Below are 21,470 nucleotides of genomic sequence, written 5' to 3' on the forward strand. Positions count from 1 at the left end.
GGGGGGCGGTGGAGGTGAGCGGGAAAGGGGGGGGGGGGGTGAGAGTGAGAGAGACCTCTCTCTCCCCCCCACTCACCCCTGTCTCCCCCCGCATGGTGCTCGGTCTAGTAATCAGTTATTCGAAAAGACTGATGCTCGATCGAGCATCAGCCTTAAACGAGCGTGCTCGCTCATCTCTAGTAGCAGCTAGTATATAGATGGCAGGCATCATGCATATTTCCATAGTATAGCTGAGTACATGTGATTTGTTTTTAGTCTGTAACCATGGAGACACATAGGTGTGCATAGGAACTGTACACAAAGTAGCAGATTATTATTAATCAAGATTACTGCAGCATTTTCTATACATTGGAACATTAAGGAAATGGTTACAAATATTTACATAGTCTTTAAGTACATTTCTAAATTCTCTGTTTTTATTCCATTTTAGCAAATCCGTGCTCACTTTGTCAGCTCTGCAGACTCCACATCCGGAAATGCATTGGACAGTCTAGATTACATCTTATTCCATGCCTCCAGTTGCCGACTATCCTGAAAAACTTCTTACAGTATCAAGAAACTATAAGGAACTTTTAATCCATTTTTTTAATTGTTTACATGGAGTGTATGGTACAGTACCCGTCACTAGCTGTAGACTGATTATCCACCTCTCCCTAAGATAATGCACTCGGAATTCTAAGGGGTTCTGCTTTACCCAGAATGAACTCACTTTATACATGTTCTAATACTGTCATGAACACCGAAAAATTACATCCCAACAAGACAAACTTCTCTTATACTTTGGGGGGCCTACTAGCTTTTTTCATATAGGGAGGTCAAAATGGGTTACTTTGCAGCACTTTTTGTGAAACTGCTGCAAAAACCATGATATGACTACACAAAATTATTTTCCTTCATTTTGCGTTAGAGTTTTTCTAACAATCTCTAATAATGGTGTAAGAGTCTGATACCCAGCTGCCTCAAAAATGCTGCATTTACAAGTAGGACTGATGTGCCGCTTCTCGCCTCTTTGGTGTTAAACTAATTAAAAAGAAATATTAAGCAGTTCAGTGTCCATAAATGTCTCCCCCGTTGTAGTTACCATCTGTTAAATCCTGTTACTGGGAGTCGAGTTGAAAAAAAAGGTGGGAGCCAATCAGCATTGGGTGGGAGACGCACGGTAAACAGGCAGAGTTGTTGGCGAGTTGTTGCAAGACAACAATTACCTGTTGACACCGGACAATAATTAATCACCCAGCAACAATTTTTTGGTGACTTGCAACAAAGCGACTAGTGAATGAATTCTCGCTCGTCACCCGGTTGGTGGCCATGTTTACACAGAACAACTGTCACTTACATTTGCTCTAGCAAGTGACTATTCAGATGCTGGTTGTCCCTTGTAAAGCCACGCTCAGGCTTTCCTGTACGCAGCTCTTAAGGAAGAAAGCATTACATAGAACACAATGTTTGCCAGAAAGATCTATCCTGAAAGCTGCTTAAAGGTAACCTATCATCACCTTTAAGCACCTTTAAGCCCCATAAACTACATTATGGGGCTCAAAGATGAAGCAACGGGAGTCCAGGGTGCTGTCTGTGCACTCCCTTACCTTTGATCCACATTATGTCATTTCTGGGGCTCAGATGTGAATACAGGTTTCCTCTAAGGACGCAGCCCAATAGGATATGCCATAACAGTCTGATAGGTGGAAGTCTCAGAGGACCCACATCTACCAATCTCAAAAAACTTAGCCTGGCTACAACCAGCCTAGCTGCAGGTGGTCGGGAGTTACGGAGACAGCCAAGTGTGCTATATGCTGTTTCCATAACCCCCATTCACATCTATGGAAGTTCTAGAAACAGCATAGCCCACTTGCCTGTTTCAGAGGTATATTCCAATCAAAATGGGAATACACTGTGAAACGCTCTCTCATTCCCCTTTCCAACCCCTGACCTTCCAAAGCTGTAACGCAAATTACGCTATGACATATGCACTCATACCGGCAAGGGCTTCGTGCTGCAGTACTTGTGTAGAACGGCTGCTTGGCTGTCCTCTGATCCTGCACTTAATATCTTTGTATCACCCTGGAATGTGCTTCACCGAAGAGATCTACTCCCTAACCAATCATTTCTTGCTAACTGTGTATTTGCTGGGAGGAGTGGCTATATATCTATTAAAAGCAATGGTCATTGCAAAGTAGGCCAGCCAACAGAAGTGACCCTTACAACATCTCTAATTGGCATTGGATTCTATCTATGCAGAAAAAAATCTTTAGAATTAACAATATTTCTCTATTAAAGTCAAATTCCTAACCTCACTTGACAAACCCAATAATTATCCTCTTCTACAGACTGCAAAAAAGGTCTAATTCAAACTCCAGTGTAGCATACAGAGTCACTGATAAGGGTACCTTTACATGGGCCTATAGTCGTCCAATAAAATCACTTATAAGAGCGATGTTTTAGTGTGTAAACATGAGAGCCAGCAGCACAAGGGAGCAGGAATCACACACTTGTTACTCTGGCTGTTAGCTCAAAACCAAGCAACCCGTTTAAACATCTATGAACCACTGGCTGTTTATTCTGAATGGACGGGAACAGCTGGAAGAGATCTCAAGCGCCCTCCGCCTCCATTCAGTGAGCGACCATTGCTTCTGTGTGCAAGAACAATGATCGCTGGGACGGCTATCGGGCGCTTAAGTGCCTGACAGTCACCTGTGTAAGAGCACTCTATGTCTCCCAAACCTTACCGCTCCTGTGGAGCCTAAAGTTGGCCATTCAACGTTACCTATCAGCATATGTATTCTACAGAAATTCTCCTTCTCAAAAATGTGATTATTATTAGAGATGAGCGAGCGTACTTGCTAAGGGCAAATACTCGAGTGAGTATTGCCTTTTGCAAGTACCTGCCGGCTCGTCTCAAAAGATTCGGGTGCCGGAGGGGGTGATCAGTGAGTTGCGGGAGTGAGCAGGGGGAAAAAGAGAGATCTCCTCCCAGTTTCTCCCCACTCTCCGGCCAGCTCCCCACCCCCCGCCGGCACCCGAATCTTTTGAGACGAGTGGGCAGGTACTCGTAAAAGACACTACTCGCTTGAGTATTTGCCCTAAGCGAGTACGCTCACTCATCTCTAATTATTATTCTATGAGAAACCCAAAGTTTCAATGCATCTATATTCTCCCCCAGGCGGCAGAGAACAGGTTTATTTTGTGCATGGACCTCCCCCTTAGGCCGCCTGCAGACGAGCGAGTTGGATCCGGCAGCGAGAATTCTCACCGCGGGACCCGACCCGAGCGCCTGCTACTGTACAGGTGAGGAATATGCAGCAGGTTCTTATTGTCTGTGACGCAGAGGACTTACAGTGTACGAAGCACTCTTGGGGGGAGCAAAGTGAAGGAAATGACAGTCTGAATACGTAATAGTTTTGCCTGAATGAGGGCAATGTCTTACCCTTCGCCGGCTTTTCAAACTCCACGCCGGAGCGCAGGAGTTTGAGAAAAGCCGTGAGAAGATAGGCCCTGCCCGATCTGTCCCCCACGATGTATTCGCTATATGTGGGGAAGATTGGGCCGGTCCTATCTTTTCTCAGCCGTTAAGAGCTAGTGAAAACAAAGCCACTGAAATCCTATTGAAATCAGTGATTTATTTTTGTCCCATTATGGGGGTGTGATTATCCCGGCCATATCTATCAATCTTCATACGCTACTTTTCTGGCATACAGAAGTCGCAATATTGGTGCATGCACCAAAATTGTAACTTTTCTAAGTTTACACTGAGCAACGGAACTTTTGTAAAAAGTTGTATGGCATGAGGGAGCGTTGCCAAATTAAGTTTACCATATTGTACACCAGAAACTGGCATACATTATAGCAGAAGACTACACCAGCTCAGAGCTAGCATAGGTTTCAGTCTGGCATACGGAGGCTAAATACATTTGTCACGCTGCCGCCAGGTACCAGTTTATGGAATGCCAGTCTAATATGTTCCCATATTTTTACAAAACAAAAAATGGTTTGGCACGGTGTTAGCCAGTACAGCAAAGTGTGATTGTTCCCAGCAAGAGAAAGCATGTGGTCTTGTAGATATGATACCTTTTAATGGCTAACAAAAATACATGATGTTATAGGGAGCTTTCGACCCTATGCAGGGTTGCTCTTCAGGCTTATGGAGTAGATCTAAAGAAACATGCATTTATACATACATATGAACAGGCACAGACCTTGTGTGACTAATTTGCACTTAAATCAATGTCATAACGGGATGAAAAAGCACAGACGTGGAGTGATTAATTTACACTTAAAATAGTACCAGATGAGTAGAGGAGTAAACACGTAAATAGTCGGCTGATAAAGGATATGAAAGTTTTATGGTCTGTAAATTTGTGTTAGGGGGTCACCAGGCCAGCGTGTTGTCTCTGCTCCAGATTTTTCATATTCACCACTGGTGTAGATAGCCCCATCTGATATTCATTACGTTCTGGAGAGTGTCAAAGGTAGTAATAAATTTGTACTCGCAAATTCTCTTGTGACGTTGAGAAATGAAATTGCCTTTTAAGGGCTCATGCCCACGGAAAGAGCGGGATATGCACAGTGTTTAGTAATGATGGGACTGCAGCGAGGATGAAAGAATCCCCTGCCACAGCTGTGGAAGAGGACCGCAATGCTATCCCATTGCATTCAATGGGGCCTGTGCTTGAAATACAAGCCCTACCCCAATAATCATCCCTAGCTGTAGAAAAAAAAAAAGTTAGTTCACCTAGAAGCGCTGTCTGGCTCCCCATCTCAGCAGTCTTCTTCTGTATTCTGGTCACCGGGGATTGAAAAACCCTCGCCTCCAGAAAGCGCTGCTTCTTATTGGCTGAGTGCTGTGACCAATCAGAGGCAGAGCTCAGCCATTCATTGAATGTCAGCTGAGCACTGCCTCTGATTGGTCACAGCACTAAGCCAGTTAGAGACAGCGCTTTCTGGAGGCGGGGACACAGCGAAATCGGTCCGAAATTGCATGGAAGTATAATAGCACAGTTTTGCTCCATTACTTCCTGCCCTGACCACCAATGACATTGGCATAGTGCTGGACGATCAGCTGATCGATAGGGATCTCAGGTGGCTGCTGATCTCAAATGCTGTTTTATGTCCCCAAATGCTGTTTTATGACATCACCATTGGTGGATATAGAGGGGCAGTGGACATAGTGTGATTATAATGTAGCACTGGAAATAGCATACTATCTAGGTGATAGGAAATATCGACTAACAGTCCTGTTTATCGTGGACTGCACTCCACAAAACTAGTGTAACTAGTCACATATCATACGGACTGCACTCCATGAGACTAGAGTGACCAGTCATATAACATAGAGAGACATCAGCACTCTCATGGGGTATGGGTATTCCCCCCACCTCCCCCATTTATTTTGTAGTTTGCATGCACAGTAGAACCCACATGTCAGTATATTGGAAACTGCTTTATTGTCTCTGAAATCAGCCTCCACTATCCTGGACATCAGATTGAGGCTCGCTATACAGATATATCGCTGGTGTGGTTTCAGCCATCCTATCTCTAGTGTGGCGGCTGAGAGGCTCAGCTTGCTATATATACACGTTTTTGTTTTATGTTGGTGTCTCTTGTTAGGTGTTCCCTCATTGTGCGATATGTTTTTACTAGATATCAAAATAAAAAATTGGTTTTAGAATAGTCTAGTCTGTGAAGAGCAACGATATAGCAAGTTCCCCTCTACTGTACAATAATAAGACAATACAATAAAAAATACCAAATCTGTGTTCATCCATGAATCATACATGAGGAAGCTTGGTGGAAATAGTGTTGCTCCTCTGGCTCATGCAGATGTAGAAAACCTGAACCCAACATCTAATGGTTATAAGTTCCCTACAGTGTAGTAGTGCAGAGTCTGAGCGGGGTGTGCCAATGTGGGGAAGCAAGATGGATGTCACAGGTGGCTCTGTGATCTCTCCTAAGAATGGTGGCAAAGGTGACTGACTCGGTCATCGCACAGTGGCAAAAAGGGTTTACAGTCTATGAATACTAACAGTAGTTTGTCACGTGACGCCAGTACCTCATCCGGGACTTCAAGAGTTAATGACAAAATAACTGACAGGAGTCTTGGTAGCTTTGATTAGTAAACTGGAGGTACACAGTACAACAAAGAAAACAATGGCAGTCTTGCAACAGTGGCAGAGATATGACTTTGAAGCAAATCACCTGTTGATCTACAGTTGAATTCTGTATAACACAAGTAAATCTTCAACGCTTTCTCTCTATTTGACTCTAGAGGTTACTCAGTAGAACTCCCACAGTCCTAGTTATCTGCTGGGGTTTCACTGGGAGACTATAAGGCAGATAATGGAGTTGAGTTTAAGATTGGCCTCTTTCACTTTCCCTGGCTTTGTGTAACTCACTGCTTAGTAGACAGGTGCCAAACTTTCTCCTCCACACTGCTGTTGATTAGAAAGCTTGTAAATCCTAACTTCCCACTTCAGAACACGTTATCTCTGCTCACACTGCAGAACTCCTCCTGCACGTCCTCCTCCTCCGACTGCCTCCTCCCGACTCTCTGACTGTTCTCCTTTCTCCTTCTGCACTTTCTGTCCACACCTTCCCCTAACATCCTGCCTCACCCTGATACTTACCCGCTCTGGACTATCACACTATCCCCCTCTACCAATCAGTGGTAGCATGACAGGCAGCCAATAAGCAGCCAGCTGTTGCCAAGCAGTTAGCTTTCGCTTTGAGAAGAAAGGAGTAAATAGGGTTTTGTTGGACATACAGCACCTTCTATGTCTCCTAGGAGCCCACAGCTAGGTGTTACAGGACAGATGGTTGTGTGGCTATCCTGGACGACCTTCCGGGCCACTACAGTACAATGTTGTAAATCGAAAAAACTTATATTTGATGAAATAACATTACTTTGACGTGTTTAAATGCAAAGAATTCAACGAACAGCGAAAGCGTTGTTTAACAGTAATTTTATCACATTTATAGCAAATTTTTACTTTTTTTTTTAAAAAAGTCGATTTTCCGGGTCTGGTCCACAAAAAAACAAAATATATGTCCACTTGTCAAACAAGTTCCTGGGAGTGGAAACTGAAGCCAGGAACATTCTCTACAAAACAAAAACAAAAAATGCCATGTTTCTAGGATAAACTGGTCAGGAAAAACCCTGACTTTTGTTTTCAGAAAAATACCGTAGCTGTTTTTTAACCCTTTAGGGTGATGAGGCCGGTCCTAACGTTATCTGATTGAGCTGAAACTTTGACAATCTCATGTTTACACCAATTGGCAACTTTTTAGGGGTTCCCGTCAAAGGGCTAATGCCCACAGATGGATTATCACTGCAGAATTCGTGGTCAGACACCCGCCGCGAATTCTGCAGCAATGTCCGTCCATAGACATGCTGTGGTAAACGATTCTTCCTTGTCCACGAGCGGAAATCAACCGCGATTTTCTGTTCATGGGAGAATTGCAGCATGTTCTATTCTGTGCGGAAAAACGCCTGCGCACAGGAAACGCACCGTCCTCGCCAGCGGGCAGAGTTGGATTCCGCCGCGGGCTCCTGCATGCAGAATCCGGTCCGCCCATGGACATGAGGCCTGTATGTGGTATTGCTGCACTCATAGCGTTAAGATCGCGCCATTTTTATTGCGTTGTGAATGCTGTACAAACAGCCTCCCACCAAAATGATGAAATAGATTTTTCTGCATTGCGTTCCATGTAGAACTCCTTCTAGGTCTTCCAGTCTTTTATACGGCAGTGAAATGGTATCACTAAGGCCGCCCTCACACGTGCGTTCAGTTAAACGCCGCTCAGAACTGCGGCACGTTACTGCGATTTTGAGCAGCGTGTTTGAAGGCACGGTATAACGCATGGTATGGGGGATGAGGTGCGCTAAAAATGGCGAAAAAGCAGAAAAGTAGAACAGATCATGCTTAAAAAAAATTGTGCGTTAAAAACGCCGCATTCGAACGCAGGTCTGTAAGGCCCCATTGGAATCAAAGGGGGTGCTGTACCGCGATTGGCGCAGCGCTCAGGACGGCGTGCTAATCATCGTACAGCGCAGCTGGTGTGACAGCGGCCTTATGTCCAATGTCCACGGCGGGATCCGATCTGCAGTTCAGGCCGCCCATAACAATCATGGCGGCCCACGGCTGGATTTTATCCCGGAGTTCATATTGGCGCAAGTTTGGGGCATCTCACAATACACGACCCTCCTGCGAGAGTCACGCGTGTCCGCATGTAGCCTCACAAGCCGGATGGCCTCTGATTGGTCACAAGCTGATCCGCAGAATGAGATCAGGATCCTTCATGTGCAACTAAAAAAGTCCCCGCACGGTAAACGGCATCAGACCGGAGCGGGAAAAAGACGCACAGCGGCAAAATACCATCCTGTAGTGAATGGGTTAAATCTGGAGCACGTTCCCGTGCGCCGGCAGGGGGCGCTGCTTCCCTCCCACTGAACAGTGCTACGTCATGGCCGCCCGTGGGCATATATCTATATCGCACAACACTTCTGCGCCCGTTGTGGCGGTGATCACGTGACCCGTTATTACGTCATGGCCCTCCCTCATTGGTAACGTCCTCCAGCTGGGGGGAGGGGGGCGGGATCCGTCGTCATAGTAACGGACAACAGCGCACAGAGCGGCAGGGGCGCAGTGTACCGGACACCATGCTGTCATATCCCGAAGCTCCGAAAAGGACTGGCGTCCCCAGAGAGGTCATCAAGTGGCTGCAGAGCCTGGACCTGAGCTACTGTCCCAGGAACTACCGGAGGTAGCAGAGGGGAGGCAAAACAAGTGCGACTACAACTCCCAGCATGCCCTCGTAGCTGCTGTCAGTCTGGGCATGCTGGGAGTTGTAGTTCTAGCTCAGCTACATAGCACAGAGAGAAGACACAGCGGGAGTAGAGGTGGCATCACAGTGCTGACTACAGCAGGAGATCTGTTACAGTGGCAGCTCTCCTCTCATCTAGCGTTACATGATAGTCATTCAGATGAAGTCTGCTGGAACATTCTAGCATATAAAGGGGATCCGCTACATGACATCCATATACCCTAAGAGGGGGTCTTCATGAGCAACCCCCTTACGTTATAGAACTGCTTTAACCCCTTATGGATGCGGCGCTTTTTTTTTTTTTTTTTTCAGTTTTCAGTTTTTTTTATCACCTCTTTAAAAAAAAATCATTTTTTATTTATCCATTGCCATCGCTGTCTGAGGCTTGTTTTTTGAGAGGCGATTTGTATGTCTGACTGCTACTATTAATGTGCCATGTAAGGTGCTGGAAAACTTTTCAGAACTTCTCTAAGTGGAGCAAAATGAAAAAAAACCAAACCCAATCTGCCATCTTTGGGGATTCCTGATTCAACGTCGTACACACAGTAGCAGAAATGACATGATAACCCTTAGGGCTCCTGTACACGGGCGCATTGTCACTCCGTTCCCCGTGGCCGGAATTATCGCCCACGGGGAACGCAGTGAATGCTTTCAATAGCGTTACTATGGAAAGGACAGCCCTCTGTCTGTCATAGCGATTCTCCACTCGTGGCCAGCGAATTGCTGCGATTCTCTGCGGTCAGCCTGTCAGGTAGGCTCACCACGGAGATCTGTCAGCTGGCTCTTGCTCCCGCGGGGGGGTAACGCGCCGCTCTTGGACAGGCAGCCTTATTCTGTGGGTCAGTGCGATCACCACCATACATACATACTTTCTTTCTTTTCTTTGCTGTACGACTTAAAAAAATAAAATATCTTTGGAAGAAATAAAAATATTTTCTGCCGCCATCTTCTGACAGCCATAATGTTTTTCATTTACGTCGACATAGTTGTGTGACGGCTCGTTTTTCGTGGGACGTCCTGTAGTTTCTGTTGGTACCATCTTGGCCTACATACAACTTTTTGATCACTCTTTATTACATTTTTCTTTTCTTGGAAACCGGGTGAGAAAAAGGCGCAATTCTGCCAGTCCATATTTTTTTTCTCCTTCCGAGATTCTCTGTATGGGATAAATAGTGCATTACTTTGATAGATCAGACTTTTACGGATGCAGCAATACCAAATATGTTTTTGCGTCTTTTTATTTAGATTTTTTTATTATAAATATGAGAGTTTTTTTTTTCACTTTTATTACCTTTTATTATTATTTTTTTAAATAATTAATAAGACTTTTTAAAACTAATTTTTAGATATTTCTTTTTTTAATCTCTGTAGGAAACTGAAACCTACTATTGTCTGATCGCTCATAGAGTATAATGCAATACCATAGTATTACATTGTACCGTGTTGTGATATGCAGTCTGCCGCAGGCATGGCTTGATAGGCAATCAGCCATGGCAGCCCTGGGGGCCTTCAAGATTTCCAGGCTGCCATGACAACCGAACGGCACCTTGCAGTCTCATTGCCGGGTAGCTGTTTGGTATCCAGGGGTCCCAATCAGGCTATTTAAATACCCCTGTTAGAATTGACAGGGTTCATGCTGATCGTGGCTGTTGTCAGCGGGTGTTAGCTGTCAAAGACAGCCTGCACCCACCATGTATCCTGCACTTCTCTGACATAAGTATATGTCCTGTGGAATGAAGGGGTTATTGACCCCACTAGTCCTATGTAACTAGCATCACCTGGTATATTACTAGTAGTTCTGCTTCTAGGGACCTCTCAAATGGCTTCATCACGGCAGAGATCTTCTCCAGGTATTACCCAGATGACATCCAGATGCATTCGTTTGGCAACGGAACATCCCTCAACACAAAGTTAGGCAACTGGTCACAACTGGAAAAGGTAAGCCGTCATCCTTCCAGTTCGGCCTCCGTCGCATGAAGTCGGCGTGTCTACTTATCTCTGCGCTCTTATATCTTACAGTTCTTCATAAAGAGGAACCTAAATTTTTCCAAGGAGGTAATTGATGGAACAATTCACTGCAAGCCCGGAGCGGCCGAACTCCTGCTGCAGGAGATATATGTCATGGTGACACACAGAAGGTGAGATGGTAGCCGCCGTGCCGGTCACGGGAGCGCAGGACACTGCATGAAGCTCTGCTTTTAGGTAGACTGGCAGAGGGGACATTGTAACAGATCATGCAAGGCTGAGAAAAGACAAATGTCCACCCAGTTCAGCCTGTTTCCATCCCCCCATGTTGATCCAGAAGAAGACAAGAAAAAAATAATGAGGCAGAAGCCAATTTACCCCTATTTTGGCATTTACACAGCCAATAGCGAGTGCCGCCGTCCGTGTCCTGTTGGATGCCACACATTTGCATGAAAGTGTATATGTATATTTGATACCTAGTTGTAACTTCTATGAAGGGTTAAAGGCATCCAGGATGGTGACGTAGACTTCACAGATCGACATTACCAAGACGGCCTGCCTATGGTGGCTAGATCCACAGCGACGAAAGCCGTGAAAAGTAACATCACTCTGAGTGAGATCCTGGCCGAGCCGGACATTGATGTCAACAAGCAGAAAGTACAAGCCGTGATCAGCGACCATTACCAGCAGCGGCAGCGGGAGAGGATGGCTGACCCCAGTAAGTAGCGGACAGGGGCTGTGCAGACTTCTACTAGCGGGATGGGGAATTTTTTTTTTTAATGGGGCAGCAGCGCCAACCCCATTGAAAGCAATGGGAGAAGATCGCGATCCTCTCCCTACGATTCCTTCATCCCTGCGGTGAGTCCCCTCATCACTGAATCCCCTGCCACTGCTGTCAGAGTGTTCAGTGATGAGGGGACTTCCCGCGGGGATGAAGGAATCCCCTGGCACAGCTGTCACAGTAGTGGCAGAGGATTGCGATCTTCTCCCTATGTTTTCGATAGGGCTGCTGCTGGCCCCATTGACGACAAGTTGAAGCCCTGAATGTGACAGCATTCAGGGGGTTTCACATCCATAGAATCCCCTGCTGCAGCTGTCACAGCACAGCAGGGGATAGCGATCCTCTCCCATTGCTTTCAATGGGGCTGGCACTGCTGCCGCTGGCCCATTAAAAACAATAAGCAATATCACAAAAAGAATGGGCATGCTGCGATTTTTTTCCCCTCTCTTTACCGCACAGCATCGCTGAAGTGAAAACATCGCAAGTGAGAATGAAACCATTGAAAATCATTGGCTTCATAATCATGCGCTTTCCCTACCTCTTGCATCGCATGAAAAACGCGCAATTTCCTCACCAGTGGAAAGGGTGTCTTACTTATTAAGGCACTTCTATCTGTATGACACGGTTTGATCATTTACCGTTTCTGGAAGTATGGTAGACAACTCTTTTTTTGTTTCTTTTCACATGTAGAAAGGTTTAACATAAAACCGTCCCTCGCTGAGCGCGCAGTTCGTCTCATGCCTTCATCTGAGCAAAACCAAAGCGAGACCAGTCTGACAAATCGGTCATCTTCCTCCTCGTCCCTCAACTCTAGTGAGTATTTAGAAAAAGTGTACAGAAGCATTTCTGAATTCGAAGGGCATCATCACATGAGCGTATGTGCAATTGCTTACGCTTCAGTGCAACGCATTCGCACCGTGAGCGATGCCCTTTTGCACACGTATCAGCGCATTTTAATGTACTTTTTTGCGCATGCAGAGCCTGTTCATATACACGTGCAACAACCCCTCCTCCCTGATTTACAATGCTATTTGGCCTAACAAGGTCCAGATGTCTTCTTTTCCCCGCAGTTCGGCGCTGTATTTCGTGCGTCGCATTGTGTATTGCATGTACATTTGCACACCCCTTTGGTGCAAAAAATGCACTCGAAATACAGTGCGTGCACAAAAAAAGATAAATGAGAGTGAACCAACTGATATCAATACGCAATATGAAAATACGTCCATGTGAAGCGCCCTCCTACAAGATCAGGATTGTATTAGAATACATGTGTATCTCGGCTCATCGAGGTTTACCGTGCTGACCGCCGGTATTATAGTCCAGAGCTGCATTAACAACTCTGTAAGCTTCAGTGGGAAAATCTCCCAGCATTCCTTGCTAGCGGAACATTAGTAGTGTGCTGTTAGGGGTGAGCCTGACAAAAAGATTGTTCACCATTTCCAGTCTCAGCCAGCTGAATTATGAATGCAGCTCTGGGAATCCTTAGATAAAAATAAGAAGGCCAGAATATAAGGGCAGACCAGTTGGACCCTGTGGTCTTTTTCTGCCATCAGTCTTCTGTTTCTATGACTGTAACGTTTTTACATTTTTTTTCTCATTATTCATGCCGCTTGTAATATAATATTTAGCAAAAGGGTGAACTTAATCTTTAACCCTTTGCAATCCAATTTTGGATTCAGAATTTTCTAGGGGGTTTTCTCTTATACAATTGCACCATCTGCCTGCTAGAGCCAGTACTGCGGTATGGGACATGCTGGAGAGGCCCCTGACAACAGAGGGGCCAGTAATATACAGTAAGAATACCCTGCCGGACGTCTTCCAACAGAAGAGCGCTCAGCTGGATACAGCAGCTGTATACAGAAGACAGCGCTCTAGCTATCTTCTGCATAACCCACTCCTAGCTCTCAGCTGGAAACCAGCTGAGTGCTCCGAGAACACAGTTGCTGTATACAGGAGACAGCGCTCCAGCTATCTTCTGTATACCCCGCTCAGAGCTCTTAGGTGGATACCAGCTAAGCGCTCCGAGAACATAGCAGCTGTATACAGAAGACAGCACTCCCGCTGTCTTTTACATATCCCGCTTGGAGCGCTCAGCTGGATACAGCAGCTGTATACAGAAGACAGCGCTCCATCTGTCTTCTGCATACCCTGCTCGGAGCTCTCAGCTGGATACCAGCTGAGCGCTCGAAGAACACAGCAGCTGTATGCAGAAGACAGCGCTCCCGATGTCTTCTATATACATTGGGAATCTTCATTTACAAACTAATAAGCTCTTAAGTAGTTAATTAGCTACTAAACAGCTTATGCAAAGTGAACGCTCAAAACTGACACTCAAACTGCCGTTTGAGCGAATTTTGAGCGATCATCTTGTTGTCTAAATGGGCCTTCAGATAGCCCCTATCCATATGCTGTATTAACCCCTTAGTGACCAAGCCTGTTTGTGCCTTAATGACCAGGCCAAATTTTGCAAATCTGACATGTGTCACTTTAACATGGAAAAACACCAGAAAGTGATTCTGACATTGTTTTTTCGCAACATGTTGTACTTCATTTAGGCAGAAAAATTAGACCGATAGAATTTGTGTTTATTTATTAAAAGCGCCAAAATTGGGAAAATTTTGAAAAAATCGTCATTTTTTCACATTTCCAACTGCAATATCTTAAATATGTGCAAACATAATATAGAAATTTTTGCTAAGATTTATATTTCCACCCGTTTACTTTATTTTGGTTGCACATTGGAAAAACTTTCGTTTTTTTTAACCATTTAGGAGACGTACAAATTTAACATTACTTTTTAGCATTTTGAGGAACACTTTGTTTTCTTACACCAAGCCAAGATTGGAAAGGCTCATGAGTGTCAGAATAATAGATACCCCCACAAATGACCCCATTTTAAAAACTACACCCCTTAGTGTATTCACTGAGGGGTGTCATGAGTATTTTGACCCCACCAGTTTTTTTTCAGGAATTAATTCAATTTAGAGGAGAAAAAGTAAAATTTCATATTTTTGCAAATCTATCATTTTAAAGACATATTTTTTTCCTATAGTTTACAAGAAAATGAGGATTTACACTCCTAAATGGATACCCCTGTTTCTCCCGTGTTCAGAAATATACCCATTGTGGCCCTAATGTTTTATATCTGAGTCCACAACGGGGCCCAAAATGAAAGGAGTAGTCAGTGTCTTTCAAAACAGAAATTTTGCTTGAAGTCCTTTTAGACCCCATAGCGCACATCTAGAGTTCTTGAGCGCCCAAAACCATAGAAAACCCCCACAAATGACCCCATTTTGAAAACTAGACGCCTTAAGGAATTTATCTAGGGGTGTACTGCATATTTTGACCACACAGTTTTTGAATGAATTCAAGCCAATCAGAAGGAAAAAATTGTGATTTTCGTTTTTTTGGCAATTATGTCATTTTAAAAACAGCTTTTTTTGTACAGCACACATATGAATGAAGACTTGCACCCAAAAATGGATACCCCTGTTTGTCCCGTGTTCAGAGACATACCCATTGTGGCCCTAATCTTATGTCTGGATGCACAACAGGGCCCAAAATGAAAGGAGTAGTCAGTGGCTTTCAGAACATAGATTTTGCTTGAAGTCCTTTTAGGCCCCATAGCACACATGTAGAGTTCTTGAGCGCCCAAAACCATAGAGAACCCCCACAAATGACCCCATTTTGAAAACTAGACTCCTTAACGAATTTATCTAGGGGTGTACTGTGTATTTTGACCCCACGGTTTTTGAATAAATTCAAGCAAAGCAAAAGGAAAAAGTAGGATTTTCGTTCTTTTGGCAATTCTGTCATTTTAAAAACAGCTTTTTTTATACAGCACACATATGAAGCAAGACTTGCACCCCAAAATGGATACCCCTATTTGTGCTGTTTTCAGAAATATACCCATTGTGCCCCTAATCTTATGTCTGCACGCACAACGGGTCCCAAAATGAAAGGAGTAGTCGGTGGCTTTTAGAACATAGATTTTGCTTGAAGTCCTTTTAGGCCCCTTTGCCCACTTGTAGAGTTCTTGAGCGCCCAAAACCATAGAGAACCCCCACAAATTACCCCATTTTGAAAACTAGACCCCTTAACGAATTTATCTAGGGGTGTACTGTGTATTTTAACCCTACAATTTTTGAATAGATCTAAGCGAAGCAGTAAGAAAAAATTATGGTTTTCATTTTTTGGGCTATTGCGTCAATTTAAAAACAGTTTTTTTTGTACAGCACACATATAAATGAAGACTTTCACCCCAAAATGGATACCCCTGTTTGTCCCGTGTTCAGAAACATACCCATTGTGGCCCTAATAGACTTACAGGACACATGGCTAGGCCTACAATGAAAGGAATACCCGTTGGATTTCAGGGTACAACTGAATAAATTCCAGGCCCAATTGCCCACTTATAGAGCCATTGAGCGGCCAAAACTATAAAGAACCCCCTCAAATGACCCCATTTTCAAAACTAGACCCCCTAAACAAATTAATCTAGGGGTGTACTGCATATTTTGACCCCACAGTATTTGAATGAATCTAAGCAAAGCAGAAGGAAAAAGTTACGATTTTCAATTTTTTTGGTAATTTTTTAAATTTAAAAACAGTTTTTTTGTACAGGGTACATAGGAATGAAGACATTCACCCCCAAATGGATACCCCCGTTTGTCCCGAGTTCAGAAACATACCCATTGTGGCCCTCATCTACTTACAGGACGCATGGCAAGGCCTATAAAGGAGGGAACACCCGTTGGATTTCAGGGCACAACTGAATAAATTCCAGGCCCCATTGCTTATTTGTACGGAATAAAAATTGACTCCCTAAAAATACCCCTCCCCTCCCCCACACACTCTGCACCCTTTTCAGCGTTCCCCAAATCTTAGATAAAAGTAATAATGTGAACTGTGTGGTATTTCCGAAGACAGGGGTAATTACGGAGGCTGGTTGGGATGGGTACATGGGGCAATAAAACCGTGTATCCCCCCTCCTCTCATGCTTTTTGGGGGATATTTCGTGACCTTAGTGGCGGGGACGGGGTGTGAAAAGTGGCGCTCCGTGAGTCTCCGTAAGCTTGATGAGGTGCGGCGGTCTCGCACAGAAGGCGCTCAACAAGCTGCTCCTGGAACTGCAGGAAGGCGAGCGTTCCCGGGGCTTCTTGTAAAATACGTATTACAGGTAGCGGTCTGAATAATGCCGGGCTCATGCAGCCGTAGGCGGAATCTGCTTGCGGAGGCCCGCAGCGGATCCCATCTGTGAGCCCAGCTGTGAGCCTGCATACGGCCGCGTAATGTACTGCACATAACTGCCTACTCACACAGGCGGTCATGCGCAGTACACCTTTTTTTTGTTTGTATTTCCCGCACCGTAGCTTAGCGATGACGCTGGTACCCGCAGCCCGTATACAACGTAGTTGCGTATGGGCAGCGGGTATATCCACGACCATGGAGCACAATGGGCTCTATGTTGGGGATATCCGCGGTAAAATAGAACCTGCTGCGTTCTCTTTTCTGCGAGTGGATTACACAATTCCAACCCACTAATGTGAGCAGAATTATGTAATCCAATGCAATTGATTTGCGTATTACCGCGGATCAGACGCATGCGGAATCCGTAATTCCTATCCAGTCATGTGAGACCGACCTATGTTAGAGCACTACTTTTTTATTACGTGACCAGGGACCGCTCAAGGAGGCCACCCGTCACTGCTCCAGGCTCTCAGCGACCGTTGGTCGCCGAGAGCAAGGAGATTTTAAGTTTCCTGGGCTCCCCGACTCCTGCGCGTGTGTCTGGTATTTTGCCGGCGGTCACATATGCAGAATCCGAGTAAGTTCACGGATGAGGATCGCATCGGGGTGCAAATACGGAGGCCTCTGGTAAAAAGTTTCATCTCCTCTCACTGATCGCATCAGTGAGGGGAGATGAAACTTCAATTTTTTTTAAAAAACTTTTACGTGATCGCCATTATCCATTGTATAATGGCGAACACGTGATCAGGAACCGCTCACCGCGGCCCCCCGTGAAATCTCCTGGCTCTTGGCTCAGTTTTGTAGCCAGGAGCAGGGAGAATTTCAATTATCCTGGCAATCCACAGCTTTTGCGCATGCGTCCGCCATTTTGGCGACGGGCGTGTGCGCAGAAGCTGAGGTAAGGTCCGCGGATAAATCTGGGGGCCGTATGTACGTACTTTCATCCTCCCTTACGGATATTTCATCCTCCCTTTTTTTAACTTTACATGATCACTGTCATCCATTGGATAACAGTGATCATGTCCCCAGTGACATTCCTCTGCTCCTGGCTACACATGACAGCCAGGAGCAGAGGGATGTTGAATTTCCCGGAGCTCGAGCCCCTCTGTGCACGCGCCTGATGTCCATCATCGGGTGCGCATGTGCAGAGGGAGACTTCGGGTCCCGGAACACCGGGGACATCGGCGGACCCGAGGTGAGTATTTTCACCTCCCCTCATGCATCCGATCCATGAGGGGAGGTGAAACTAGCACTTTTTAAAAACTTTTTAAACTTTTTCGCGATCGCCGCTATCCATTGGAGGTAACACCTCCTGGCTCCCGGCTACCTTCAGGAGCCGGGAGCCAGGAGATTCTGAATTTGCCGGGGGCTCCCGGGCTTCTGCGCGTGCGCGTGACGTCAACGTCTCGTGCACATGCGCAGAAGGCCGGCGGCGGGCGTCCGGGAGGCATATTTCTGTTTTCAGCCGCACTTAAGCAGCGCTGCTGATTAGAGCCACCTGATTGGCTCTTCGGCACCACGTGACTACACAGCGTGCACGCGCATTGCCTTCAGCAGCCGTGCACTACACACTACACTTAAGCAGCACGGGATTAGGGTTTAGGGTTAGGGTTAGGTATAGGTTTAGGGTTAGGTTTAGGGTTAGTTTTAGGGTTGGGGTTAGGTTTAGGCAACCCTAACCCTAAACCCTAACCCCGTGCTGCTTAAGTGTAGTGTGTAGTGCACGTCTGCTTAACTGTAGTGTGTAGTGCACACGGCTGCTGAAGGCATTCCGCGTGCACGCTGTGTAGTCACGTGGTGCCGAAGAGCCAATCAGGTGGCTCTAATCAGCAGCGCTGCTTAAGTGCGGCTGAAAACAGAAATATGCGTCCGGAAGGAACAGATCTTCGGGGGACACCGCCGACAAGCCAGGTGAGAATTTTCAGCTGCCCTGATGGATCCGATCCATCAGGGCAGCTGAAACTTTAACTTTTTGGGCACTTTTATTTACTTTTTTGCGATCGGCGCTATCCATTGGATAGCACAAATCGCAATGCCGGAGGGGGGGGGGGGTGTCCCCGCAGCCCGGGATGACAGCTCCATGCTGTTGGCTACCTGCGGGCACCGACCGCATGGAGCTGTCACGTCCAGAGCCCGAGGGGCTTTATTCTCTGCAGGAGACGTGTTTTTACTTCCTCAGAGAATAAAGCCCCCTTCGGGAGGACGTAAAAACACTATGGGCTGGTCGTTAAGGGGCTAAGGCATATGGACACTCCACCTGGGACCCCCTCTATGAGCCAGAAGACAGAGCAGCTCCCTCCCCGTTAGACTTGATTTGCTCTTGTATTACATAAGTGGCCATTCATCTGAATCACCGCCATGTAATGGTACATCTCCTCTGCAGTGGCTATTGCAGGGAGTGGCCACAGCCCCCCCCCCCCAGCAAAGTCAGCTGTTTGCTAGGGATGCTGAGTGCAGACCCTTGAAATGGATTGTCTTGGAACCCCATAAAAGGGTTTTCTGAGGAAAAAAAAAAATTTGTAAGTGTGGGAAAGGTTATAAAAGAAATACTTGTTTGATCTCCACTGCTCTGGCAAAACCACTCGGGTTGTACCTGCTGGGCTTTGTTTATACAGTCACAGCAGCCAATTACTGTATCAGTGTTCGGCACCGGATGCCAAGATTAGTGATTGGCTGCAACGGGCACATGGCTATACGGACATGTTACCTTTGCCCAAACCAATGTTTTCATTATGTTTTTGTTCTGTGGAAGCCAATGATCAAACACTAGAGGGCCCGTATACAGCGGACTCTTGTTCGGTTACAATGTAAGGCGGCTCTCACATGAGCGTATTGTCATTGTGTGGTGCCGGCCCGCAATGCCAATAGCCCATTGATTTGTATCGGGCCACGCACACCAGCATTTACTTTTATACAAAAAAATTGCCTCATGCTTTATCTTGGCATGTATTACGCGTGCAGGATGGTGCAGGGGATTGGCAGTACTCGGTAAGTACGCATGCCATTGCACGAGGCGCTGGCTCATATGGTCATGTGATTAAGTATCCGCTGTTTGTGGTATGCGCTCATTAGTCTGCCTTTTCTATGTACGCAGGTCAGACTGATAGTCAAACAAACGTCACTTTCAAGGAGATCAATGTAAATCAAGGAGATCGAAGCTACGTGTCCTCCAGCCTGAGTTCAACAACACCGCCCTCCACATTGAGCGGACCTTGACATGAAACATATGTACGCTCACCATACAAAGTGATTTGTCTAGGCCTCATCAGTGATGTACAGCCTCATGGTAAATAAACCGCAATCCGTCGTCTGGGTGTATCATTCTATATCTAAATGGAATTTGTGCTACATCATTTATCAGGCATTGTAAAATAAGTAGATTGCCCTTAGGCCCAATGTCCACAGGCGGATTTTATTTGCGGAATCCGCACAGATTTGCCGCCCATAGAAATGAATGGAGCTTCCGCGATTGATTTTAGGTCCGTGGATTTGCTTTTATGGTATTTATTTACTATCCGCATGGATTTAAAACCGCAGCATGCACCATTTTCATCGCGGATTCTGCGCGGATCTTGCTCCATTGAAGTCTATGGGAGTCGCAGATCCGCAAATACATTTAAATGCATTTGCGGATCCGAAGGTTAGAAGTAATTAGTGAGGTGGGCAAAAGGCTTGGAAGGGGTTTGGTTTCTTTTTCCATTTTTTTTTTTCATTTAATTTCCGAGCGGAATCCGCAATTCAAATCCGCGTACACCAGTGCGGAAAAAACACAGAATCCGCGACCACCCGCAATTATTAAAAAATCATTTTTAACACGATCCACAGTGCACCTGCTGCAGATCTGAAGCTTTAGGCCTTAAAGGGCCACACCAGCGAGAACACACTTATCCATCCCTCACCTGATTGTCACACTCTGGAGATCTCCTCTGTATATTGTAGCCACTTCCGTGCAGTGCAGGCTCCTGTCTGATGCTTATCAGGCACCATCTTGATGCTGAGATTTCTCCCTGCTCACTTTCGACTTTCTCTATGCTCTGACAAATTCAATGACAATAGCATGGGGGCGCTATGGTTTTGTTTTGTTTTTTTGTTAGTGAAACAAGAACTTAGTTTTTGCACAAACTCACTTTTTTCATCCCTGTTTGCAGTGGATAGTTGGCCATGCGTGTGGTCCTTCTCTGAAAGCAATGAGGATTAAGCCAGGCTCACACAACCGTACGGTAATACACTTCATAAAAATCGCAGCGTTTTACTGGCGTATCCCTGCATATTGTCGTGTTTTTGCCTGCGCGTTAACAGCGTATTGGACGCATGCTGTCCTGCGCTGGCTTCCTCGTTTCTTTCTTTTCTTTCACGTTTCTCAGCAACATGTGTAAAAAATAAATAAAAAATACAAAAAAACCAGACATACACGATGTAATTGCGTATGTACTGCGTTCCCAATGCACATAATAAGGTTGTACACGAGTAATATGCAGTAAAATAGAACATGCTGTGTTCTTTTTTTACGCGTGTAATATAAGCAATAAATATATGCAAGTGTCGATGGAACAATGAAAAGCAATGTACTTTCATTGAAGCCATTCACGGCGTATCATGCGCTCATACATTGTGCACGTAATACAGAATTTAAATACGTTGGAGTGAGCCCGGTGTT

The 21,470-nt window shown here is 45.5% G+C and overlaps 2 protein-coding genes across 4 annotated transcripts in view; both read left to right on the forward strand.

Annotated features, from left to right (window-relative positions):
* ASB5 (ankyrin repeat and SOCS box containing 5) overlaps window positions 1-1,044 on the forward strand; it is a 50,967-nt gene extending 49,923 nt beyond the window's left edge. For all 3 annotated transcript variants that reach the window (XM_066573509.1, XM_066573510.1, XM_066573512.1), the window contains exon 7: window positions 431-1,044. In XM_066573509.1, coding sequence (XP_066429606.1) covers window positions 431-576 — 146 coding nt within the window. In that variant the 3' untranslated portion in view covers window positions 577-1,044. The remainder of the gene's footprint in view (window positions 1-430) is intronic.
* A 7,554-nt stretch (window positions 1,045-8,598) lies between these two features.
* On the forward strand, window positions 8,599-20,123 carry SPATA4 (spermatogenesis associated 4). The gene is made up of 6 exons (XM_066573513.1): window positions 8,599-8,757; window positions 10,626-10,755; window positions 10,837-10,955; window positions 11,280-11,500; window positions 12,254-12,376; window positions 19,908-20,123. The coding sequence occupies exons 1-6, from the start codon at window positions 8,654-8,656 to the stop codon at window positions 20,027-20,029; spliced, it is 819 nt and encodes a 272-aa protein (XP_066429610.1). The 5' UTR covers window positions 8,599-8,653; the 3' UTR covers window positions 20,030-20,123.
* Window positions 20,124-21,470: the final 1,347 nt, after the last annotated feature.

Source organism: Eleutherodactylus coqui, chromosome 7, assembly GCF_035609145.1.
Source record: "Eleutherodactylus coqui strain aEleCoq1 chromosome 7, aEleCoq1.hap1, whole genome shotgun sequence".
NCBI classification, from domain to species: Eukaryota; Metazoa; Chordata; class Amphibia; order Anura; family Eleutherodactylidae; genus Eleutherodactylus; species Eleutherodactylus coqui.

Excerpts from the sequence above, each read along its gene's own strand:
- SPATA4 (XM_066573513.1), top strand. The coding sequence starts at position 8,654 with ATGCTGTCATATCCCGAAGCTCCGAAAAGGACTGGCGTCCCCAGAGAG. Across the intron at positions 8,758-10,625 it reads TGTCCCAGGAACTACCGGAG|GGACCTCTCAAATGGCTTCA; the intron begins GTAGCAGAGGGG and ends TTCTGCTTCTAG. Across the intron at positions 11,501-12,253 it reads GGAGAGGATGGCTGACCCCA|AAAGGTTTAACATAAAACCG; the intron begins GTAAGTAGCGGA and ends TTTCACATGTAG.